This window comes from Notolepis coatsorum (assembly GCF_963971535.1).
Source record: "Notolepis coatsorum genome assembly, chromosome: 2".
NCBI lineage: Eukaryota > Metazoa > Chordata > Actinopteri > Aulopiformes > Paralepididae > Notolepis > Notolepis coatsorum.
The window spans coordinates 146928281-146955780 of NC_140166.1; the positions used below are offsets into that span (position 1 = coordinate 146928281).

General features: G+C 45.1%; 1 protein-coding gene across 1 annotated transcript in view; it reads left to right on the forward strand.

Annotated features, from left to right (window-relative positions):
* Positions 1-27500, forward strand: part of LOC311223559 (CUB and sushi domain-containing protein 3-like) — a gene marked incomplete at both ends in the record, with an annotated part of 752195 nt that overhangs the window by 18802 nt on the left and 705893 nt on the right. Inside the window, 1 exon segment of the mRNA XM_084308339.1 lies at positions 26704-26828. Within this exon segment, the coding sequence (XP_084164465.1) occupies positions 26704-26828 (125 nt within the window).

Consider the following 27500-nt stretch of genomic DNA (forward strand, 5'->3'; position numbering starts at 1 on the left):
GTTACAGCAGAGACAGACATACAGACAAGACATCAGAGAGACAACCATGTTACAGCAGAGACAGACATACAGACAAGACATCAGAGAGTTGACCATGTTACAGCAGAGACAGACATACAGACAAGACATCAGAGAGTTGACCATGTTACAGCAGAGACAGACAAGACATCAGAGAGTTGACCATGTTACAGCAGAGACAGACATACAGACAAGACATCAGATAGACAACCATGTTACAGCAGAGACAGACATACAGACAAGACATCAGATAGACAACCATGTTACAGCAGAGACAGACATACAGATATCAGCGAGACAACCATGTTACAGCAGAGACAGACATACAGACAAGACATCAGATAGATAACCATGTTACAGCAGAGACAGACATACAGACGAGACATCAGATAGACAACCATGTTACAGCAGAGACAGACATACAGACAAGACATCAGAGAGACAACCATGTTACAGCAGAGACAGACATACAGACATCAGAGAGACAACCATGTTACAGCAGAGACAGACATACAGACAAGACATCAGAGAGATAACCATGTTACAGCAGAGACAGACATACATACATCAGAGAGACAACCATGTTACAGCAGAGACAGACATACAGATGAGACATCAGAGAGATAACCATGTTACAGCAGAGACAGACAAGACATCAGAGAGACGACCATGTTACAGCAGAGACAGACATACAGACGAGACATCAGAGAGACAACCATGTTACAGCAGAGACAGACATACAGACGAGACATCAGAGAGACAACCATGTTACAGCAGAGACAGACATACATACAATACATCAGAGAGACAACCATGTTACAGCAGAGACAGAGATACAGAAAAGCCATCAGAGAGACAACCATGTTACAGCAGAGACAGACATACAACGAGACATCAGAGAGACAACCATGTTACAGCAGAGACAGACATACAGACAAGACATCAGAGAGACAGCCATGTTACAGCAGAGACAGACAGACATACAGCCATCAGAGAGACAACCATGTTACAGCAGAGACAGACATACAGACATCAGAGAGACAACCATGTTACATCAGAGACAGACATACAGACGAGACATCAGCGAGACAACCATGTTACAGCAGAGACAGACATACAGACATCAGAGAGACAGCCATGTTACAGCAGAGACAGACATACAGACAAGACATCAGAGAGACAACCATGTTACAGCAGAGACATACATACAGACAAGACATCAGAGAGACAACCATGTTACAGCAGAGACAGACATACAGACGAGACATCAGAGAGACAACCATGTTACAGCAGAGACAGACAGACAGACAGACAAGACATCAGAGAGACAACCATGTTACAGCAGAGGAAGACATACAGACAAGACATCAGAGAGACAACCATGTTACAGCAGAGACAGACATACAGACAAGACATCAGAGAGACAACCATGTTACAGCAGAGACAGACATACATACAATACATCAGAGAGACAACCATGTTACAGCAGAGACAGACATACAGAAAAGCCATCAGAGAGACAACCATGTTACAGCAGAGACAGACAAGACATCAGAGAGACAACCATGTTACAGCAGAGACAGACAAGACATCAGAGAGACGACCATGTTACAGCAGAGACAGACATACAGACATCAGAGAGACAACCATGTTACAGCAGAGACATACATACATACAAGACATCAGAGAGATAACCATGTTACAGCAGAGACAGACAAGACATCAGAGATACAACCATGTTACAGCAGAGACAGACATACAGATATCAGAGAGACAACCATGTTACAGCAGAGACAGACATACAACAAGACATCAGAGAGACACCCATGTTACAGCAGAGACATACATACAGACACAAGACATCAGAGATACAACCATGTTACAGCAGATACAGACATACAGACATCAGAGAGATAACCATGTTACAGCAGAGACAGACATACAGACAAGACATCAGATAGACAACCATGTTACAGCAGAGACAGACATACAGACAAGACATCAGAGAGACAACCATGTTACAGCAGAGACAGACATACAGACAAGACATCAGAGAGTTGACCATGTTACAGCAGAGACAGACATACAGACAAGACATCAGAGAGTTGACCATGTTACAGCAGAGACAGACAAGACATCAGAGAGTTGACCATGTTACAGCAGAGACAGACATACAGACAAGACATCAGATAGACAACCATGTTACAGCAGAGACAGACATACAGACAAGACATCAGATAGACAACCATGTTACAGCAGAGACAGACATACAGATATCAGCGAGACAACCATGTTACAGCAGAGACAGACATACAGACAAGACATCAGATAGATAACCATGTTACAGCAGAGACAGACATACAGACGAGACATCAGATAGACAACCATGTTACAGCAGAGACAGACATACAGACAAGACATCAGAGAGACAACCATGTTACAGCAGAGACAGACATACAGACATCAGAGAGACAACCATGTTACAGCAGAGACAGACATACAGACAAGACATCAGAGAGATAACCATGTTACAGCAGAGACAGACATACATACATCAGAGAGACAACCATGTTACAGCAGAGACAGACATACAGATGAGACATCAGAGAGATAACCATGTTACAGCAGAGACAGACAAGACATCAGAGAGACGACCATGTTACAGCAGAGACAGACATACAGACGAGACATCAGAGAGACAACCATGTTACAGCAGAGACAGACATACAGACGAGACATCAGAGAGACAACCATGTTACAGCAGAGACAGACATACATACAATACATCAGAGAGACAACCATGTTACAGCAGAGACAGAGATACAGAAAAGCCATCAGAGAGACAACCATGTTACAGCAGAGACAGACATACAACGAGACATCAGAGATACAACCATGTTACAGCAGAGACAGACATACAGACAAGACATCAGAGAGACAGCCATGTTACAGCAGAGACAGACAGACATACAGCCATCAGAGATACAACCATGTTACAGCAGAGACAGACATACAGATATCAGAGAGACAACCATGTTACAGCAGAGACAGACATACAGACAAGACATCAGAGAGACAACCATGTTACAGCAGAGACAGACATACAGACATCAGAGAGACAACCATGTTACAGCAGAGACATACATAGAGACAAGACATCAGAGAGACAACCATGTTACAGCAGAGAGAGACATACAGACAAGACATCAGAGAGACAACCATGTTACAGCAGAGACAGACATACAGACAAGACATCAGAGAGACAACCATGTTACAGCAGAGACAGACATACAGACAAGACATCAGAGAGACAACCATGTTACAGCATAGACAGACATACAGACAAGACGTCAGAGAGACAACCATGTTACAGCAGAGACAGACATACAGACAAGACATCAGAGAGACAACCATGTTACAGCAGAGACAGACATACAGACATCAGATAGACAACCATGTTACAGCAGAGACAGACATACAGACATCAGAGAGACAACCATGTTACAGCAGAGGCAGACAGACAGACAAGACATCAGAGAGATAACCATGTTACAGCAGAGACAGACATACAGACATCAGAGAGACAACCATGTTACAGCAGAGACAGACATACAGACATCAGAGAAACAACCATGTTACAGCAGAGACAGACATACATACATCAGAGAGACAACCATGTTACAGGAGAGACAGACATACAGACAAGACATCAGAGAGACAACCATGTTACAGCAGAGACAGACATACAGACAAGACATCAGAGAGACAACCGTGTTACAGCAGAGACAGACATACATACAAGACATCAGAGAGACAACCATGTTACAGCAGAGACAGACATACAGACAAGACATCAGATAGACAACCATGTTACATCAGAGACAGACATACAGACAAGACATCAGAGATATGATTATGTTACAGCAGAGACAGACATACAGACATCAGAGAGACAACCATTTTACAGCAGACATACATACAGACAAGACATCAGAGAGACAACCATGTTACAGCAGATACATACATACAGACAAGACATCAGAGAGACAACCATGTTACAGCAGAGACATACATACAGACAAGACATCAGAGAGACAACCATGTTACAGCAGAGACAGACATACGAGACATCAGAGAGACAACCATGTTACAGCAGAGACAGACAGACAGACAAGACATCAGAGAGACAACCGTGTTACAGCAGAGCCAGTCAGACAAGACATCAGAGAGACAACCATGTTACACAGAGACAGACATACAGACAAGACATCAGAGAGACAACATAATTAACCCCTTCCTTCCCTCGCAACCAACATTATTCATTTGATGTCACCTTTCACTACCACACTACAGAAGGTTAACCTTTCACTACCACACTACATACCTTTCACTACCACACTACAGAAGGTACATTTTTCACTACCACACTACAGAAGGTTAACCCTTTCACTACCACACTACATAAGGTTAACCTTTCACTACCACACTACAGAAGGTTAACCCTTTCACTACCACACTACAGAAATCTTAACCTTGCACTGCCACACTACAGAAGGTTAACCTTTCACTACCACACTACAGACGGCTTATTGAATGTGCCACACATTAGTTTCTTCAGTTTCCACTTGGGGGACGCTGCCTGTGACCTGGTCAAACGACTCTGCAATAAAGTTTCATCTCTAATGTAATGTTTGTGTGATCTCCTGGAAACAGAATCGGCTTCATAGAGCAGGCAAATCGAAGCACTTATTATCCATGTTGAAAAAGAAAATGCTCACGTCTCTCTCCTTCGTGGAGGATGTTCAAGATGTTGCTTCTGAAGTCTATTATCCAGCTAATTCCTCATACATAAAGATGATAAATAGCCTCAATATGAAATCTGTGGGCTATTTAGCATAAAGAGGAATTAGGAGCGGATATTGCCCTCTTATCCCTTCCTGTCTCTGTTGAGTAGTTTCCCTGTGTGATGTCATGCAGTACCAGTAATACCAGTAATACCAGTAATACCAGTAATACCAGTAGTACAAGTAGTACCAGTGGTACCAGTAGTACCAGTAGTACCAGTAGTACAGTAGTACCAGTAATACCAGTAGTACCAGTAGTACCAGTAGTACATGTAATACCAGTAATACCAGTAGTACCAGTAGTACCAGTAATACTAGTAATACCAGTAGTACCAGTAGTACCAGTAGTACCAGTAGAACAGTAATACCAGTAGTACCAGTAGTACCAGTAGTATAAGTAGTACCAGTAATACCAGTAGAACAGTAGTACCAGTAATACCAGTAGTACCAGTAGTACCAGTAATACCAGGAGTACAGTAGTACCAGTAATACCAGTAGTACAGTAGTACCAGTAGTACCAGTAGTACAAGTAGTACCAGTAGAACAGTAGTACCAGTAGTACAGTTGTACCAGTAGTACCAGTAGTACCAGTAATACCAGTAGTACAGTAGTACCAGTAGTACAGTAGTACCAGTAGTACCAGTAGTACAAGTAGTACCAGTAGAACAGTAATACCAGTAGTACCAGTAGTACCAGTAGTACCAGTAATACAGTAGTACCAGTAATACCAGTAGTACAAGTAGTACAAGTAGTACAAGTAGTACCAGTAGTACCAGTAATACCAGTAGAACAGTAGTACCAGTAATACCACTAGTACCAGTAGTACCAGTAATACCAGTAGTACAGTAGTACCAGTAGTACCAGTAGTACCAGTAATACCAGTAGTACCAGTAATATCAGTAGTACCAGTAATACAGTAGTACAAGTAGTACCAGTGATACCAGTAGTACCAGTAGTACCAGTAGTACAAGTAGTACAAGTAGTACCAGTAGTACCAGTAGTACAGTAATACCAGTAGTACCAGTAGTACAGTAATACCAGTAGTACCAGTAGTACAAGTAGTACCAGTAGTACCAGTAGTACAGCAATACCAGTAGTACCAGTAGTACAAGTAGTACAAGTAGTACCAGTAGTACAAGTCGTACAGTAGTACCAGTAGTACCAGTAGTACAGTAGTACCAGTAGTACAAGTAGTACAGTAGTGCCAGTAGTACCAGTAGTACCAGTAGTACCAGTAGTACAAGTAGTACAGTAGTACAGTAGTACCAGTAGTACAAGTAGTACAGTAGTACCAGTAGTACCAGTAGTACCAGTAGTACCAGTAGTACAGTAGTACCAGTAGTACCAGTAGTACAAGTAGTACAAATAGTACAGTAGTACCAGTAGTACCAGTAGTACAGTAGTACCAGTAGTACAAGTAGTACAGTAGTACCAGTAGTACCAGTAGTACCAGTAGTACCAGTAGTACCAGTAGTACAAGTAGTACCAGTAGTACAAGTAGTACAGTAGTACCAGTAGTACAGTAGTACCAGTAGTACAAGTAGTACAGTAGTACCAGTAGTACCAGTAGTACCAGTAGTACCAGTAGTACAAGTAGTACAGTAGTACAGTAGTACCAGTAGTACCAGTAGTACAGTAGTACCAGTAGTACCAGTAGTACCAGTAGTACCAGTAGTACAGTAGTACCAGTAGTACCAGTAGTACAGTAGTACCAGTAGTACCAGTAGTACCAGTAGTACCAGTAGTACCAGTAGTACAGTAGTACCAGTAGTACCAGTAGTACAAGTAGTACAAGTAGTACAGTAGTATCAGTAGTACCAGTAGTACCAGTAGTACCAGTAGTACCAGTAGTACCAGTAGTACCAGTAGTACACTAGTACCAGTAGTACCAGTAGTACCAGTAGTACCAGTAGTACCAGTAGTACCAGTAGTACAAATAGTACCAGTAGTACCAGTAGTACAGTAGTACCAGTAGTACCAGTAGTACCAGTAGTACAGGTAGTACAGTAGTACAGTAGTACCAGTAGTACAGTAGTACAGGTAGTACAGGTAGTACAGTAGTACAGTAGTACAGTAGTACCAGTAGTACAGTAGTACCAGTAGTACAGTAGTACCAGTAGTACCAGTAGTACAGTAGTACAGTAGTACCGGTAGTACAGGTAGTACAGTAGTACAGTAGTACAGTAGTACCAGTAGTACCAGTAGTACCAGTAGTACCAGTAGTACAGTAGTACAGTAGTACCAGTAGTACCAGTAGTACCAGTAGTACCAGTAGTACCAGTAGTACAAGTAGTACAGTAGTACCAGTAGTACCAGTAGTACAAGTAGTACAAGTAGTACAAGTAGTACAGTAGTACAGTAGTACCAGTAGTACCAGTAGTACCAGTAGTACCAGTAGTACAGTAGTACAGTAGTACCAGTAGTACCAGTAGTACAAGTAGTACAAGTAGTACAGTAGTATCAGTAGTACCAGTAGTACCAGTAGTACCAGTAGTACAGTAGTACCAGTAGTACAGTAGTACCAGTAGTACCAGTAGTACAGTAGTACCAGTAGTACCAGTAGTACAGTAGTACCAGTAGTACCAGTAGTACCAGTAGTACAGTAGTACAGTAGTACCAGTAGTACAAATAGTACCAGTAGTACCAGTAGTACCAGTAGTACAAATAGTACCAGTAGTACCAGTAGTACAGTAGTACCAGTAGTACCAGTAGTACCAGTAGTACAAGTAGTACAGTAGTACAGTAGTACCAGTAGTACCAGTAGTACCAGTAGTACAAATAGTACCAGTAGTACCAGTAGTACCAGTAGTGCAAGTAGTACAGTAGTACCAGTAGTACCAGTAGTACCAGTAGTACCAGTAGTACAAGTAGTACAGTAGTACAGTAGTACCAGTAGTACCAGTAGTACAAGTAGTACAGTAGTACAGTAGTACCAGTAGTACCAGTAGTACCAGTAGTACCAGTAGTACAAGTAGTACAGTAGTACAGTAGTACCAGTAGTACAGGTAGTACAGTAGTACAGTAGTACCAGTAGTACCAGTAGTACCAGTAGTACCAGTAGTACAGTAGTACAGTAGTACCAGTAGTACCAGTAGTACCAGTAGTACCAGTAGTACCAGTAGTACAAGTAGTACAGTAGTACCAGTAGTACCAGTAGTACCAGTAGTACAAGTAGTACAGTAGTACAGTAGTACAGTAGTACCAGTAGTACCAGTAGTACCAGTAGTACCAGTAGTACCAGTAGTACAAGTAGTACAGTAGTACAGTAGTACCGGTAGTACAGGTAGTACAGTAGTACAGTAGTACCAGTAGTACCAGTAGTACAAGTAGTACAGTAGTGCAGTAGTACCAGTAGTACCAGTAGTACCAGTAGTACCAGTAGTACCAGTAGTACAAGTAGTACAGTAGTACAGTAGTACCAGCAGTACCAGTAGTACCAGTAGTACAGTAGTACCAGTAGTACAAGTAGTACAGTAGTACAGTAGTACCAGTAGTACCAGTAGTACCAGTAGTACAAGTAGTACAGTAGTACAGTAGTACCAGTAGTACCAGTAGTACCAGTAGTACAAGTAGTACAGTAGTACAGTAGTACCAGTAGTACCAGTAGTACCAGTAGTACCAGTAGTACAAGTAGTACAGTAGTACCAGTAGTACCAGTAGTACAAGTAGTACAGTAGTACAGTAGTACCAGTAGTACAAGTAGTACAGTAGTACAGTAGTACCAGTAGTACCAGTAGTACCAGTAGTACAGTAGTACCAGTAGTACCAGTAGTACCAGTAGTACAAGTAGTACAGTAGTACAGTAGTACCAGTAGTACCAGTAGTACCAGTAGTACAGTAGTACCAGTAGTACCAGTAGTACAGTAGTACCAGTAGTACCAGTAGTACCAGTAGTACCAGTAGTACCAGTAGTACAAGTAGTACAGTAGTACAGTAGTACCAGTAGTACCAGTAGTACCAGTAGTACAAGTAGTACAGTAGTACCAGTAGTACCAGTAGTACAAGTAGTACAGTAGTACCAGTAGTACCAGTAGTACCAGTAGTACAGTAGTACCAGTAGTACCAGTAGTACAAGTAGTACATTAGTACCAGTAGTACAGTAGTACAGTAGTACCAGTAATACCACTAGTACCAGTAGTACCAGTAATACCAGTAGTACAGTAGTACCAGTAGTACCATTAGTACCAGTAGAACAGTAGTACCAGTAATACCACTAGTACCAGTAGTACCAGTAATACCAGTAGTACAGTAGTACCAGTAGTACCAGTAGTACCAGTAATACCAGTAATACCAGTAGTACAGTAGTACAGTAGTACCAGTAGTACCAGTAATACCAGTAGTACAGTAGTACCAGTAGTACCAGTAGAACAGTAGTACCAGTAATACCACTAGTACCAGTAGTACCAGTAATACCAGTAATACCAGTAGTACCAGTAATACCAGTAGTACCAGTAGTACCAGTAATACCAGTAGTACAGTAGTACCAGTAGTACCAGTAGTACCAGTAATACCAGTAGTACCAGTAGTACCAGTAATACCAGTAGTACCAGTAATATCAGTAGTGCAAGTAGTACAAGTAGTACAAGTAGTACCAGTAGTACCAGTAGTACCAGTAGTACCAGTAGTACAAGTAGTACAGTAGTACAGTAGTACCAGTAGTACCAGTAGTACAGTAGTACCATTAGTACCAGTAGTACAAGTAGTACAGTAGTATCAGTAGTACCAGTAGTACAGTAGTACCAGTAGTACAGTAGTACCAGTAGTACCAGTAGTACCAGTAGTACAGTAGTACCAGTAGTACCAGTAGTACAAGTAGTACAGTAGTATCAGTAGTACCAGTAGTACAGTAGTACCAGTAGTACCAGTAGTACCAGTAGTACAGTAGTACCAGTAGTACCAGTAGTACAGTAATACAGTAGTACCAGTAGTACAGTAGTACCAGTAGTACAGTAGTACCAGTAGTACCAGTAGTACCAGTAGTACAGTAGTACCAGTAGTACCAGTAGTACCAGTATTACCAGTAGTACAAGTAGTACCAGTAGTACCAGTAGTACCAGTAGTACCAGTAGTACCAGTAGTACAAATAGTACCAGTAGTACAGTCGTACCAGTAGTACAGTAGTACCAGTATTACCAGTAGTACAAGTAGTACCAGTAGTACAGTAGTACAAATAGTACCAGTAGTACCAGTAGTACCAGTAGTACCAGTAGTACAAGTAGTACCAGTAGTACAGTAGTACAAATAGTACCAGTAGTACAGTAGTACCAGTAGTACAGTAGTACCAGTAGTACAGTAGTACCAGTATTACCAGTAGTACCAGTAGTACAAATAGTACCAGTAGTACAGTAGTACCAGTAGTACAGTAGTACCAGTATTACCAGTAGTACCAGTAGTACCAGTAGTACCAGTAGTACAAATAGTACCAGTAGTACAGTAGTACCAGTAGTACAGTAGTACCAGTAGTACAGTAGTACCAGTATTACCAGTAGTACCAGTAGTACAAATAGTACCAGTAGTACAGTAGTACCAGTAGTACAGTAGTACCAGTATTACCAGTAGTACCAGTAGTACCAGTAGTACCAGTAGTACAAATAGTACCAGTAGTACAGTAGTACCAGTAGTACCAGTAGTACCAGTAGTACAAGTAGTACAGTAGTACAGTAGTACCAGTAGTACCAGTAGTACCAGTAGTACAAATAGTACCAGTAGTACAGTAGTACCAGTAGTACAGTAGTACCAGTATTACCAGTAGTACCAGTAGTACCAGTAGTACCAGTAGTACAGTAGTACCAGTAGTACAGTAGTACCAGTAGTACCAGTAGTACAGTAGTACCAGTAGTACCAGTAGTACCAGTAGTACAGTAGTACCAGTAGTACCAGTAGTACCAGTAGTACCAGTATTACAAGTAGTACAGTAGTACAGTAGTACAGTAGTACCAGTAGTACCAGTAGTACCAGTAGTACAAGTAGTACAAGTAGTACCAGTAGTACCAGTAGTACAGTAGTACAAGTAGTACAAGTAGTACAGTAGTACCAGTAGTACAGTAGTACAAGTAGTACAAGTAGTACCAGTAGTACCAGTAGTACAGTAGTACCAGTAGTACCAGTAGTACCAGTATTACAAGTAGTACAGTAGTACAGTAGTACCAGTAGTACCAGTAGTACCAGTAGTACCAGTAGTACAGTAGTACAGTAGTACCAGTAGTACCAGTAGTACAGTAGTACCAGTAGTACAGTAGTACCAGTAGTACAAGTAGTACAGTAATACCAGTAGTACAGTAGTACAAGTAGTACCAGTAGTACCAGTAGTACAGTAGTACCAGTAGTACCAGTAGTACAGTGGTACCAGTAGTACAGTAGTACCAGTAGTACAAGTAGTACCAGTAGTACCAGTAGTACAGTAGTACCAGTAGTACAAGTAGTACCAGTAGTACAGTAGTACCAGTAGTACAGTAGTACCAGTAGTACAAGCAGTACCAGTAGTACCAGTAGTACCAGTAGTACAGTAGTACCAGTAGTACCAGTAGTACCAGTAGTACAAGTAGTACAGTAGTACCAGTAGTACCAGTAGTACCAGTAGTACCAGTAGTACAGTAGTACCAGTAGTACAAGTAGTACAGTAGTACCAGTAGTACAGTAGTACAAGTAGTACCAGTAGTACAGTAGTACCAGTAGTACAGTAGTATCAGTAGTACAGTAGTACAAGTAGTACCAGTAGTACCAGTAGTACAAGTAGTACAGTAGTACAGTAGTACCAGTAGTACCAGTAGTACAGTAGTACCAGTAGTACCAGTAGTACCAGTAGTACAAGTAGTACAGTAGTACCAGTAGTACAGTAGTACAAGTAGTACCAGTAGTACCAGTAGTACAAGTAGTACAGTAGTACAGTAGTACCAGTAGTACCAGTAGTACAGTAGTACCAGTAGTACCAGTAGTACCAGTAGTACAGTAGTACCAGTAGTACAGTAGTACCAGTAGTACAAGTAGTACCAGTAGTACCAGTAGTACCAGTAGTACAAGTAGTACAGTAGTACCAGTAGTACAAGTAGTACCAGTAGTACCAGTAGTACAGTAGTACCAGTAGTACCAGTAGTACAAGTAGTACCAGTAGTACCAGTAGTACAGTAGTACCAGTAGTACCAGTAGTACAAGTAGTACCAGTATTACAAGTAGTACCAGTAGTACCAGTAGTACAAGTAGTACCAGTAGTACCAGTATTACAGTAGTACAGTAGTACCAGTAGTACAAGTAGTACCAGTATTACAAGTAGTACCAGTAGTACCAGTAGTACAGTAGTACAAGTAGTACAGTAGTACCAGTAGTACCAGTAGTACAGTAGTACAGTAGTACCAGTAGTACCAGTAGTACCAGTATTACAAGTAGTACCAGTAGTACCAGTAGTACCAGTAGTACCAGTAGTACCAGTAGTACAAGTAGTACAAGTAGTACAGTAGTACCAGTAATACAGTAGTACAGTAGTACCAGTAGTACCAGTAGTACAAGTAGTACCAGTATTACAAGTAGTACCAGTAGTACCAGTAGTACAGTAGTACCAGTAATACAGTAGTACAGTAGTACCAGTAGTACCAGTAGTACAAGTAGTACCAGTATTACAAGTAGTACAGTAGTACCAGTAGTACCAGTAGTACCAGTAGTACCAGTAGTACCAGTAGTACAGTAGTACCAGTAATACAGTAGTACAGTAGTACCAGTAGTACAAGTAGTACCAGTATTACAAGTAGTACAGTAGTACCAGTAGTACCAGTAATACCAGTACTACAGTAGTACAGTACTACAATAGTACAGTACCAGTAGTACCAGTAGTACCAGTAGTACCAGTACTACAGTAGTACAGTACCAGTAGTACCAGTAGTACCAGTAATACCAGTAGTACCAGTAGTACCAGTAGTACCAGTACTACAGTAGTACAGTACCAGTAGTACCAGTAGTACCAGTACTACAGTAGTACAGTACCAGTAGTACCAGTAATACCAGTAGTACCAGTATTACCAGTAATACAGTACCAGTATTACCAGTAGTACCAGTAGTACAGTACCAGTAGTACCAGTAGTACCAGTAGTACCAGTAGAACCAGTAGTACCAGTAGAACAGTACCAGTGACTGCACTTGTATTTGTTACCATGACAACTCATGATCACGTTTGAACAGATACATTATAAGATTAGATAAGATAATACGAGGTTGTAGTGCGGACAACCGGGGGCACAGAGGGGGGAGCGGTGCCAGCGCTTGCGCCCTCTACGGCGCCCGGGGGTACGAACCGGCCACGGTGAGTGCGGAAAGCCAGGGGCGGGGAGGGAGGTGCGGCGCACGCGCCCGCGTCCTCCCCGACACCCGGGGGCACAGACGTCGACGAGGTCACCGGCGACTCAGTCGTACGCGGGTCCCGGGGTAGCGGCGGACGGCCTCGGCGGGGGAGAGGGCCAGCTCCAAGGGCTGGGAAACATCTATGCGGGCGGGTTTAATCTTGCCGTGGTTGTACCCCACCTCAAATGCAAGCCTTTGCCAGTCCTCAGGGGCCTGTGGGCTAGGATGTCCGGTGGAGAAGTCACACAGCAGCGTCGGACCCGAGTGACCAATCGCGACGTCCTCCAGGCATAGACTGGAATCTGCAGTCCTGAGGCCCGGGATGTCGTGGTCGGAGGCCTGTTCCGAGCCCATGTTGACGTAGTCGAGGTCCGGCTGTACAGCTCCGATGACGACTCCGGAGAGGCAGTCTGCGACTACGTTGGGCTCCTCGGCGACGTGTCACATATCCGCGGCGCACTCGGATTCGTACGTGAGCTGTTGCTGTTGTCGTGCCGACCACGGCTCCGCTACCTTTGACTCAGAAAACGTGAGGGGTTTGTGGTCGGTGAAAGCTGTAAGAAGGCCGCCGTATGTCGCCTCATCGCGGACACATGCAAACGAAGCCTGTGTCTGCGTGTTTATTAGGCGGCCATGTCTAATGTCCATGAGGAGCCCGTGTGCACCCAGTAAATCTGCCCTGAGTAGGGGGAACAAAATGTCGGCCGTGACGCAGTCCCACGTGAACCGCTGGCCCCCAAAACACAGTTCCACGGTTCTCGTACCGTAGGTGCGGATAGGGGTATCGTTGGCGGTCGTCAGGCATGGACCTCTATTGTCGCCGGCGGTGTCCTCTATTGTTGCTGGCAGGACGCTCCTCTGAGCTCCGGTGTCGCAGAGGAATTTGCAACCGGAGAGTGTGTCTCTAATGAAAAGCAGCCAGTTCGACATACCTGCGCTCACCGCTGCTACTGGGCGCAGGTGTCTGCGTTTATGCGTTATGACGAAAGTGCAAGGGGAACGGCATCTTGCCGCCCTCGCGCCGAAACGTGCATGGTAAAAACACAGGCCTGCGGCAGCGGTGCTCCTGCTCTTCCTCGCCCCTCCCCCCTGCGGCGTGTAACCGCGTGTCGAGGCTATTAGCCCTGGGGCTAAGTGTCGAGTGGCCAGGTAGAAGCGGTCTGCCTCTTCTGCCAAAGCACGAGGATCATATTTTTATATTCAGAGTTAATTATGTTTACACAGTTAATTTTTTCTCATTATTTTTATATTCAGATCAAATTTGATTGCCCATATTTATCTCTTGATTGCCCATATTGCCCCCTTTGAGCAGGTTGGCACCTTGCATGGTCGCCTCCGCCGTCGGTGTGTGAATGTGTGAGTGAACGGGTAAAATGTGAGGAACAAATTGTAAAGCGCTTTGGATTAAAAAAATAAAGCTTTGGATAAAAGCGCTATATAAAAGAGCAGCCATTTACCATTTATTACCCTGCCCATACCTGTACCCCCCCCCCCCCCCTCTCCCATCCCCATGCTGCTATGATGCCTGCATTTCCCCCGAGGGGATCAATAATGGAATATCTTATCGTATACCTTGTAGTGATTGTTAATTGTACATAATTCACCCACGGAACTATTGTTAGGAACAAGAGTTCCGCCCAAACATTATACCTGGTGGCACCACCTGCCATCACAGGTCAGTCGACTGTAAGCAATGTAGGAGTAGCATGTGGTATTTGTGTACTCAATAAATACTGTTCGCTCTACCTCGAGCCACCGTCTCCGACTCCCATCTCTACACTGGTGACCCCGACGTTTGTCTCGCTGAAGTATCAGGGACCAAACCGAACATGGCAAACGATGCCGTTATTCTTCGATTGCTGGAGTTTTGGGAGCATTCTGCGGCAGCGTGGTTCGCTCAAACAGAGGCGCAGTTCGCCCTACGAGGGGTTAACGACGACGCCGCGAGATATTACCACGTCGTCTCGAGCCTCGGGAGCACTACAGCGGCGAGGACGGTAGGGTTCATTACAGCTCCACCTGCCCGGAATAAGTACGAGGCATTTAAGACGCACCTCCTTAAGACTTTCGAGCTGTCGCGACCAGAGCGGGCCCGACGCCTGTTCGCTATACAGGGCTTGGGGGACAGCAAACCTTCGGAGCACATGGAGATGATGTTAAACCTGCTGGGTACAGAACGGCCTGATTTCCTGTTTATCGAACTGTTTCTCAGGCACATGCCGCCACACGTGCAGACGGCACTTGCCAATACAGCGATTACTGATCCTCGTGCTTTGGCCCAAGAGGCAGACCGCTTCTACCTGGCCACTCGACACTTAGCCCCAGGGCTAATAGCCTCGACACGCGGTTACACGCCGCAGGGGGGAGGGGCGAGGAAGAGCAGGAGCACCGCTGCCGCAGGCCTGTGTTTTTACCATGCACGTTTCGGCGCGAGGGCGGCAAGATGCCGTTCCCCTTGCACTTTCGTCATAACGCATAAACGCCGACACCTGCGCCCAGTAGCAGCGGTGAGCGCAGGTATGTCGAACTGGCTGCTTTTCATTAGAGACACACTCTCCGGTTGCAAATTCCTCTGCGACACCGGAGCTCAGAGGAGCGTCCTGCCAGCAACAATAGAGGACACCGCCGGCGACAATAGAGGTCCACGCCTGACGACCGCCAACGATACCCCTATCCGCACCTACGGTACGAGAACCGTGGAACTGTGTTTTGGGGGCCAGCGGTTCACGTGGGACTGCGTCACGGCCGACATTTTGTTCCCCCTACTCAGGGCAGATTTACTGGGTGCACACGGGCTCCTCGTGGACATTAGACATGGCCGCCTAATAAACACGCAGACACAGGCTTCGTTTGCATGTGTCCACGATGAGGCAACATACGGCGGCCTTCTTACAGCTTTCACCGACCACAAACCCCTCACGTTTTCTGAGTCAAAGGTAGCGGAGCCGTGGTCGGCACGACAACAGCAACAGCTCACGTACGAATCCGAGTGCGCCGCGGATATGCGACACGTCGCCGAGAAGCCCAACGTAGTCGCAGACTGCCTCTCCGGAGTCGTCATCGGAGCTGTACAGCCGGACCTCGACTACGTCAACATGGGCTCGGAACAGGCCTCCGACCACGACATCCCGGGCCTCAGGACTGCAGATTCCAGTCTATGCCTGGAGGACGTCGCGATTGGTCACTCGGGTCCGACGCTGCTGTGTGACTTCTCCACCGGACATCCTAGCCCACAGGCCCCTGAGGACTGGCGAAGGCTTGCATTTGAGGTGGGGTACAACCACGGCAAGATTAAACCCGCCCGCATAGACGTTTCCCAGCCCTTGGAGCTGGCCCTCTCCCCCGCCGAGGCCGTCCGCCGCTACCCCGGGACCCGCGTACGACTGAGTCGCCGGTGACCTCGTCGACGTCTGTGCCCCCGGGTGTCGGGGAGGACGCGGGCGCGTGCGCCGCACCTCCCTCCCCGCCCCTGGCTTTCCGCACTCACCGTGGCCGGTTCGTACCCCCGGGCGCCGTAGAGGGCGCAAGCGCTGGCACCGCTCCCCCCTCTGTGCCCCCGGTTGTCCGCACTACAACCTCGTATTATCTTATCTAATCTTATAATGTATCTGTTCAAACGTGATCATGAGTTGTCATGGTAACAAATACAAGTGCAGTCACTGGTACTGTTCTACTGGTACTACTGTTTCTACTGGTACTACTGGTACTACTGGTACTACTGGTACTACTGGTAATACTGGTACTGTACTACTGGTAATACTGGTACTACTGGTATTACTGGTACTACTGGTACTGTACTACTGTAGTACTGGTACTACTGGTACTACTGGTACTGTACTACTGTAGTACTGGTACTACTGGTACTACTGGTACTACTGGTATTACTGGTACTACTGGTACTACTGGTACTGTACTACTGTAGTACTGGTACTACTGGTACTACTGGCACTACTGGTACTGTACTACTGTAGTACTGTACTACTGTAGTACTGGTATTACTGGTACTACTGGTACTACTGTACTACTTGTAATACTGGTACTACTTGTACTACTGGTACTACTGGTACTACTGTACTACTGTCAATCTGTCAATCAAATTTGATCTGAATATAAAAATAATGAGAAAAAATTAACTGTGTAAACATAATTAACTCTGAATATAAAAATATGAGGGAGAAAAAGCGTCTTGCCCTGGGAGTGCGCGGGGAGTTCACATACATGTTTTTTAAGTGGACTTAATTGTGGCTCCGTCCCGAGGCGGGAGGCTCTGCTCTCTCCCAATCAGCCAGAGGAAGAGGCACAAGTGCAGCTCAAGCTCTCGCCTCCTTAAAGCCTAAGATCCCTGTGTGTTTTACTGCAGAACAGTTTCTGCTATAAGGATTCCTCCAAGCAGGAGAACTAATTATGTGTTTGTGTCTCGTGAACCGTCTGGTATGTTTGGGAACCGAACGCCTCTAATGATGTAACAACGCGTACTGTGTCGTGCCGTGGGTGCCGCAGATAGCTGCCAGGGGTGCCTTGAGATTTAGATTATTTTTGGATTACAGAAAATTATCACTAAAGTGCTGTCTGTTGCAGCTGCACTGTTTTCCATGAACATACCATATTTGGATAAGTTTGACCATTTCTCAAAATCTGAAAATCATTATTTAATAAAACACAGAAAATGATCATCAAGTTACTCTGGATAAAAATTTTTTTTACAGACAACATTGAGACAAAGCTTCCTGACACATCTCCATCCAAACTCTTGGAAGAACTCATTGAAATCTCATCTGATACCACCTGGAGAGCTAGTTTCAGAGTGTGGTGCTGAGTACCAAGTATCTCATGATGCAGCAGTTAAGGTGTTGATACCATTCAGCACCACATATCTGTGTGAAGCTGGCTTTTCATCCATGACAGCTCTGAAAACAAAATATAGGGCCAAGTTGAGCCTTGAGGATGACATGCGTGTTGCCTTGTCAAAGATCTCCCCACGTATTGACCGTATTATTAGCCAGCAGCAGACCTCGCATTGAGCTAGAAATGTCCACTGAGTGAACGAGTGCTTATTTTCTGTATTTATTTATATTTTTTGAGAAATGGTAACTTGGTGATTATTTTCTGTATTTAAAAATAATACATGATTTTGCTAGACAAGATAAGTATGAAATAAAATAGTATAGAGACATATGTACAATGTTCGATGCAGAATAGAAGTAACTGAGTTACCATACAATATACAATATACTATGCAATGTAGCAATATACAATACGCTATAGTGCAACGCAGCAATGGGATGAGGTACAATTTACAGTAAGGTGTACGAGTTGCAGTGCAAATGCTTCTTACTGTTGCGCTCCAGAGACTGTTACTGTACCATACAATATACAATATACTATGCAATGTAGCAATATACAATACGCTATAGTGCAACGCAGCAATGGGATGAGGTACAATTTACAGTAAGGTGTACGAGTTGCAGTGCAAATGCTTCTTACTGGCGCGCTCCAGAGACTGTTACCATACAATATACAATATACTATGCAATGTACTAATATACAATACGCTATAGTGCAAAGCAGACGCGGGATTCTTGACAAAAGGGACACGCCAATATTATTAGATGACTGATGACTGCACAGCAGCGTGGCGCGATATTATTAGATGACTGATGACTGCACCGATGTGAAAGGGGAAGTGAACTCCAGCCTCGCGGTCAAGTCCACTCCGCCACGAGCGTCAACACAGCAGCGCGCTGCCGCCTCTGCCGCTGCCACGGGGGTGTGCCACGGCGTGTCACGTGGCCGTCGCGGCAAAACCGAAATCCAACTAAATCCGTTGCGGAAGTGATACACGCCTCCCGGAGCTTGGATAGGAGTAGGTCTGAGGTGGCCAGAAGATGCAGAGCCTAGGGGTCTTGAGGGTGTGTAGTTAGAGACCATTGACCGGAGGTAGGCGGGAGCGGTTCCCTTTGCCCCACGGTATGCTAGGTCGAGGGCCTTGAAGCGGATTCGTGCAGCAATGGGGAGCCAGTGCAGGTCCCTAAGAAGTGGGGTGACATGGGCCGACTTTGGTAGGTTTGAGATCATGCGGGCCGCTGCGTTCTGAATGAGTTGAAGAGGCTTAGTGGCAGTGGCCGGGAGGCCAGCGAGCAGTGCGTTGCAGTAGTCGAGGCGGGAGATGACTGTTGATTGGACGAGGAGTTGGGTGGCTTCTTTTGTCAGGAAGGGGCGGATCCTTCTGACGTTGCTCAGGAGGAATCGGCATCGCTGTGATGTGAGCAGAGAAGTTCAACTGGTCGTCGAGGACAACACCAAGGTTCTTGGCGGTCGGGGACGCAGTCACAGCTGCATTCTCGACTGTGATTGAAAGGTCGGTTAGGGGGGAGGATTTGGCCGGCAGGTGGAGCAATTCTGTTTTGCTTAGATTCAGTTTGAGGTGGTTGGTCGTCATCCAGGCGGAGATGTCGGACAGACAGGCCGAGATCCGCTCAGAGACGTGGATATCTGAGGGAGGGAAGGAGAGGAAGAGTTGAGTATCGTCGGCATAACAATGGTAGGAGAAGCCATGAAACACCTGTTAATAATGCATTATATAGCCTGCATATACACACAAATGTGTTTCCCGGTTTCTTAAATAAACATTATTTTGAAAGCAAGCACTTTTGTCATCATTGTGGCAAAAAAGACAGGACCGGAACAGTCTTTATCATATGTAGGGGTGCCCTGGAATATTTTATTGAACACAGGGGTGCCTTGGCAGCAAAAAGGTTGAGAACCCCTGGTCTAGACGATGGAATCAACTATGAGATCAACTATGAGATCAACTATGAGATCAACTATGAGATCAACTATGAGATAGACTATGAGATCAACTATGAGATCAACTACGAGATCAACTACGAGATCAACTATGCGATCATTCTTGGGAAACATTCCCAACACGTTCAAAAGGGTCGCCACTATAGGCTGGGTCGGGTCACATGACTGATTTGAAGTTTAGAATTCCAAGAACTTGAAGAAGAGAAAGAAAAAAACGCCTTCCCTCGTCGCTTTGTCCTAAATAATGTGTTATTTAAACATCTGCTGTGTTAGAATTTGAAAATAATATGCAAAAGAAAAGTTAGATGCTGTTTATGCCTTGGACTGCAGTAATTTTCATTATATATGCAGTTTATTTTTCTGTATATTTGTATATATAGTTAAATAGTTAAATATTTTTCTAACTATCACCCTGCCCAGTCCTCTCCCCCTGCGTCTTAATCACGCCGTCTTAATCACGCCGTCTTAATCACGCCCGGCTATCTGCTACTATCTAGCAGCGGAGCGGGGTTGGGGTGTTGGTCCTGGGGGGTCCGGGGGTCCTGTGGTGGGGGGGTGGGAGTGGGGGAGGAAATGTCTTTTGTGATGTATTTTGTGGTGTCTGTAATAGTACAATGTGTTTTTTATGTTCTGTATTTATTATGTATTTATAATTTGTATTATTGCTAATGTCGTTATTGTTGCTATTATTATTATTATTATTATTATTATTATTATTATTATTATTATTATTATTATTATTATTATTATTATTATTATTATTATTATTATTATTATTATTATTATTATTATTATTATTATTATTATTATTATTATTGTGATACTGTGTGTGTTGTGTATTGACATTCTAAGTTTGCCCCTTATTAGATACTGTCAAGCCACCTGCTCATAAATACTGCCGTCATTGTAATCACCTGTGTTGAGTTTACCACTAAAGAGCTGTCAACTGGAATTTACCCGTGTCTCGTGTCTCCTCATTATTATATGTTATACTAAATAACCAGATGAGTATACAACAAAACTGGCGACGAGGATAATATGGATCTCACGTTGTGTTTGTTATTGTTGGCAATAGTCCGCATCTGACGTGTTTGTTTGTTTTCGCGAGTGTGCAGCGCAACGTCGGGGCTGCGGTAACTTGGCAACGGTGCATACTGCTGTGTTGACACTGTTGCGGGCGGAGTATAGAGACAGAGAAAAGGTGAAATCTCCACGATGGGAAGGAGACTGAGTAAATGAGGAGGGGCGGATGGTGCCAGATCCAAAGACAGTAACTCAAACGGAACAAGGAAAGGACTAATTGCAAGAAGATGGCTGCACTGTTTGGACATATTGGACCATTCGAGGAGACGGAACAATGGAGTTCTTACACCGAGAGGTTTGAGTATTTTGCACTTGCTAATAAGATTGAAGAGGATATCATAGTACCTACATTCTTGAGTGTTATGGGAGCAAAAACATATAACCTACTGCGCAGTCTGGTGCAACCGGAGAAGCCAGGGGACAAGTCCTATGAAGACATAGTGGGAATATTAAAAGATCACTACTCTCCTAAGCCACTGGTCATTGCAGAGCATTTCAGGTTCCATAAAAGGAACCAAGAAGAGGGTGAATCTGTTTCACAGTTTGTAGCTGTACTTAAACGCCTGTCTGAATATTGTGAATTTGGTATTTCACTCAATGACACCATACGTGACAGACTGGTGTGTGGTCTACGCAGTGAGTCTATTCAGAAACGACTACTGAGTGAAGCTAACCTGAGACTGGAAAAGGCCATAGAGATAAGTACGTCAATGGAAATGGCTGCCCGAGAAGCACAGCAGCTAAGTCTATCAGCCCAAGTGCACAAGTTGTCTTTTGAGGACAAGAAGACAACAGCTGGCAAGCCATGCTACCGCTGTGGGAGAATGGGGCATCAGCCATCAGAGTGTTGGTGTAAAGACGTAGACTGCAGAAACTGTGGTATAATTAAGCATTACATCACACGCAGGAGTGGTTTGTGACCAATAAACCATGCCTAGGGGTGGTTGTTAGGCCCGAGGCGCAGCCGAGGGTCGTTAGACCCCCCTAGGCATGGTTTATTGGTCACAAATCACGACTGCACGTGGTGTAAAGCTTTTGTACAACTGCCAGATTCATCCAACCTTATTTCTATACAATAAACACACATTAATCGAAGATTTATTGAAAAAACCATCCGCCAGAAAAAGTAGTTCCCACAACTCCATGTGGAAGCAGCTTGAAGTGCATCCAACCAAACTAACACATCCAACTGTGTATTATTGGAATGATTGAGAGAAGTTGCCTCATGTGGAAGCAGCTTGAAGTGCATCCAACCAACTAACACATCCAACTGTGTATTATTGGAATGATTGATTGAAAATTTTATTACCAGATGCAGAATATAAAGTAGGTAAAACAAATTAAAACGTTTTCTTTGCCCTATAGGAAAAAAACGTTTTCTTCGCCCTATTTTTTTATTTATTTCTTTTAGCCTAAACTTAACCAGTTGGAAACCAGGGGTACAGTAATAAAATTAGCAATCAACCAATCAATCAATTCAATAGACCATGCTCACTTAAAACAGCGCTGCTTCTCTCTCAGTCTGACTCCCCCGCTGTTGCAGACAGGAGTGTGTGTGTGTGTGTGTGCGTGTGTGTGTGTGTGTGTGTGTGTGTGTCACAGTGTGTGTGTGCGTGTGTGTGTATGTGTGTGTGTGTGTGTGTGTGTGTGTGTGTGTGTGTGTGTGTGTGTATGTGTGTGTGTGTGTTTGTGGGTACGCCAGCGTCGGACAGTGTGTGAGAGAGAACGCTGCAGTCAGTAGAAAGTAGGAAGGAAGAAATTTAAATCAATCAATTAATCTATCAATCAATCCGCGATTTTTCTTTTGTTCTAGATTGAGTCAAGACCCATCAATTACATCATCCAACATTGTTTAAAGGACTAACACATTCCCCTTGACAGAATCGCTTCATATTTAGTCGTTATGGTGCTTTCAACATAACCATTTGTTGTCCGCGATCTTGTTTTCTCCCGGAGTGAGCCGGGGAGGGTTATGTGATTCGGTTGTGGGCGGGTCCTGAGCCCAGGACCGTGGATTGTTGCCAATAAAGACGTGTGAATGGCCAATCAGAATCGAGAAATTTGCATGCCGTTGTATAAAAGGCTATATCGAACGTGCTTGTGGTAATAGAAAGACCCAGACATACAAACAGCACACTGAGATGAAGAAAGGTGGTTTCTACAGAAACAAGAAGAAACGTGTGAATAAGATGGAGCACGAACAGGACGAGCAGAGTGACTGTGAGTCTGATGATGATGATGATGATGATGATGATGATGATGATGATACTGTACATGTGTTATCTGTGCTGGACAGTGATGATGGATACTGGGTCACACCACTGTTGGACAATAAAGCAGTGCGGATGCAAGTGGACACCGGCACACATGTGTCCATGGTATCAGAGGCTGTTTTCAGAGAGAAGCTGCAGCACCTGACTCTTCGAGTGAGCAAATTGAAGTTAAGGACCTACACTGGAGAGGCTGTTTCAGTGTTAGGAGTTGTGAATGTGACAGTGGAACACAACAAGCGGAAGAAGACTCTTCCACTGTACATCATTCGTGGAAACCGTCCAGCTCTGCTAGGACGGCGATGGCTTGAGAAACTCAGACTGAACTGGCAAGAAGTGTTCATGGTTAAGGATGGAGACACAGGCCCCCTACAGGAGATTTTGAAGAAGCACTCCAAAGTTTTTGGTGGAGACCTTGGTAGCATGAAGGACATTACTGTTAAGCTGACAGTCAAACCAGGAAGCACGCCGAGGTGTTTAAAGGCTAGACCTGTTCCGTATGCCATCAAACCCAGGGTAGATGCAGAACTAGACAGATTGGTGGAGAGTGGGGTGTTGGCGCCAGTGAGCACCAGTGAATGGGCCACGCCGATTGTTCCAGTCATGAAGAAGGATGGGGGTCTAAGACTCTGTGGTGATTTTAAAGTCACTGTGAACCCTGTCTTGATTGCAGAACAGTATCCACTACCCCTCATTGATGAACTCTTTTCTGGTTTAGCTGGGGGACAGAAGTTTAGTAAGATAGACTTGTGTCAGGCATATCTCCAGATGCATGTAGATCCAGAGTCACAGGAACTGTTGACCATAGTGACACACAAGGGGCTATTCAGGTACCAGAGGCTTCCTTTTGGGATTACTTCTGCTCCGGCACTTTTCCAAAGAGCAATGGACCCTGTGTCTGCACCCTATCACCCTGCTACCAATGGGCTCACTGAAAGGTTTGTACAGACCATGAAGCAAGCTCTCAAGTCCTCTCAAGGTACACAGTCCATCAACAGGTGCCTCAGTGCTTTCCTGCTGTCATACCGAAACACACCTCATGCTACGACAAAGGTCTCGCCTGCCTCGGCTATGCTCAAGAGACAACTCTGCACTCGACTTGACCTCCTGAGACCCCAAAAGACGAGGGAGATTGTGCATATGCAACAGAGAGCTCAAGTGGAGAGGCGAGCGAAAGCAAAGTTTCGGAGCTTCACAGCTGGAGACCGGGTTCTCGCCCGGAACTATACCAAAGGGGTCAAATGGATGCCTGCAACAGTTGTTGCAAAAACAGGTCCTGTGTCATATACAGTAGAAACCAGGGATAATCTCATCTGGAGAAGACACATCGATCAACTGCTCCACACGGCTGGTTTCCATGATGACTCACCTCAGCCGCCATCCTTTGTTGCAGAGCAGGAGACCTACCAGGAGCAGCATTCATCACCAGAAGAGCCCCAGACGCAACCTGCAAGAGTGGCCCCTGTCCCAGGCACACCTAGGCCTATCCCAGCCATCACTTCTCCCAGACCCGGACTCCTACAGTCCTCCCCAAAAGACAATGAAACTGACTTGCCTACAGGTCGTTACCCCAGTAGAGTCAGACGCCCTCCTGATAGACTAACCCTTACAATTACATTTACATTTACATTTAGTCATTTAGCTGACGCTTTTATCCAAAGCGACTTACAAGTTCTGTACGACAAGCCATCAGGAAGGGCACAACTCTATCAGCTGAGCAACAATGTTCATCAAAGTGTTGAGTGCTACAGTGTAGGTTAGTTTATTAGGACAAGTGCATGACAGTACGGTTAGTTAGGGTTAGATTTATTTTTTTGTTTTTTTTTGTTTTTTTTTTAATTCAGATAATGGTTGAAGAAGTGCGTCTTTAGTCGACGGCGAAAGATTGGACGTGATTCGGCTGTCCTAACTGGGGTGGGTAGTTCATTCCACCATTGTGGGGCAAGGACTGAGAATAGGCGACTTCTCTTTGATGACCCTCCCGGAGCTTGGATAGGAGTAGGTCTGAGGCGGCCAGAAGATGCAGAGCGTAGGGGTCTTGAGGGTGTGTAGTTAGAGACCATTGACCGGAGGTAGGCGGGAGCGGTTCCCTTTGCCGCACGGTATGCTAGGTCGAGGGCCTTGAAGCGGATTCGTGCAGCAATGGGGAGCCAGTGCAGGTCCCTAAGAAGTGGGGTGACATGGGCCGACTTCGGTAGGTTTGAGATCAGGCGGGCCGCTGCGTTCTGAATGAGTTGAAGAGGCTTAGTGGCAGTGGCCAGGAGGCCAGCGAGCAGTGCATTGCAGTAGTCGAGGCGGGAGATGACTGTTGATTGGACGAGGAGTTGGGTGGCTTCTTTTGTCAGGAAGGGGCGTATCCTTCTGACGTTGCTCAGGAGGAATCGGCAGGTTCTGGTCGTCGCTGCGATGTGAGCAGAGAAGTTCAACTGGTCGTCGAGGACAACACCAAGGTTCTTGGCGGTCGGGGACGCAGTCACAGCTGCATTCTCGACTGTGATTGAAAGGTCGGTTAGGGGGGAGGATTTGGCCGGCAGGTGGAGCAATTCTGTTTTGCTTAGGTTCAGTTTGAGGTGGTTGGACGTCATCCAGGCTGAGATGTCGGACAGACAGGCCGAGATCCGCACAGAGACGTGGATATCTGAGGGAGGGAAGGAGAGGAAGAGTTGAGTATCGTCGGCATAACAATGGTAGGAGAAGCCATGAGACGTGATAATGTTACCCAGTGATTTAGTGTAGAGGGAGAAGAGAAGGGGTCCTAAAACCGAGCCCTGGGGGACACCCGTCCGCAGGGGGCGGGTGGCCGACAGGGTCCCTCTCCATGACACTTGGTAGGAGCAATTGGGGCAGAATAATCCCCAGGGTTCAGTCTGGGAATTGAGGTAGTCTACCCTCTTTCCCTAGTTCAGGCAAAGGTTACTAGCAAATGAAAGTTTAAGTTTAAATACGATTTGTTAAGTTAATTATAGAATGAGGGATACCAAACCACAGTGACACTTAGTGTTTTTTGTTACTGTTTAAGTACTTACTTTTTAGGGGAACCTTCAAAGTTAAGGGGGAGGGATATGTTGTGTATTGACATTCTAAGTTTGCCCCTTATTAGATACCGTCACGCCCCCTGCTCATAAGTACTGCCGTCATTGTAATCACCTGTGTTGAGTTTACCACTAAAGAGCTGTCAACTGGAATTTAAATGTGTCTCGTGTCTCCTCATTATTATATGTTATACTAAATAACCAGATGAGTATACAACAGTGTGGGCTTGTTATTATTATTATTACTGTATTGTGTTGCCGTTTAAAATGGAAAAATAAATAATATTTGATAATAAAATAAAATTATCTTCTATCTTCCAGCATCGGGGCGAGCGCTCAGTTCACCTGCGACGAGGACCACGTGCTGCAGGGCTCTAAGACCATCAGCTGCCAGCGTGTGGCCGAGGTGTTCGCAGCGTGGAGCGACCACAGGCCCGTCTGCAAGGGTGAGCGAGCGAGCGAGCGAGCGAGCTCCCGGGTCCCGGGATGGCCAATAAAAGTGTTTGATTAAGGCAGCTGCCTCTGGATCGAGTGTGTGTGCAGATAGGAGGAGAGTTCAGCTCGTGTTAATTATGTATGAAAGCCTTGTGCTGCGGCAGCAGGCGCAGAAAAAAGGAGAAGCCGCGCTCTGGCTGTTCTGCGAGGTTTCATAATAATACCCAGGGCACCTTGTTGAATTTGATTAATGGAAACACTGCTAATAGACTTTCTCGCTCTCTGCGCTTGCGGACAATACATGGGGCTTTCTATCATAATGCAGTGCTGCTCCGCTTCCCTGAGAGACCTCGTCTGATTGATGTGTATATTGTGAACCGTCTTCCGTCCTCTCTCTGAAGACAGGTCTCTGCCTGGCTGCCGCGTCTCCTTCACGCGCCGCAGCGACAGAGTCTGTGGATCAATAGGACACGCTGTCTTACTGATGATTATCTTGGTTTTCTTGATGCATATCTTTCATTTAATTTGATGCATACAAACACATATAATTGTATCTGCCACGGAAATCCCACAGATCGATTTGATATATTGTATATTTCCCCTCCGCGATATACGTGTTGGTACTGTGTGTATCTGGGTGTGTGTCTGGGTGTGTGTCTGGGTGTGTGTCTTGATGCACGGAG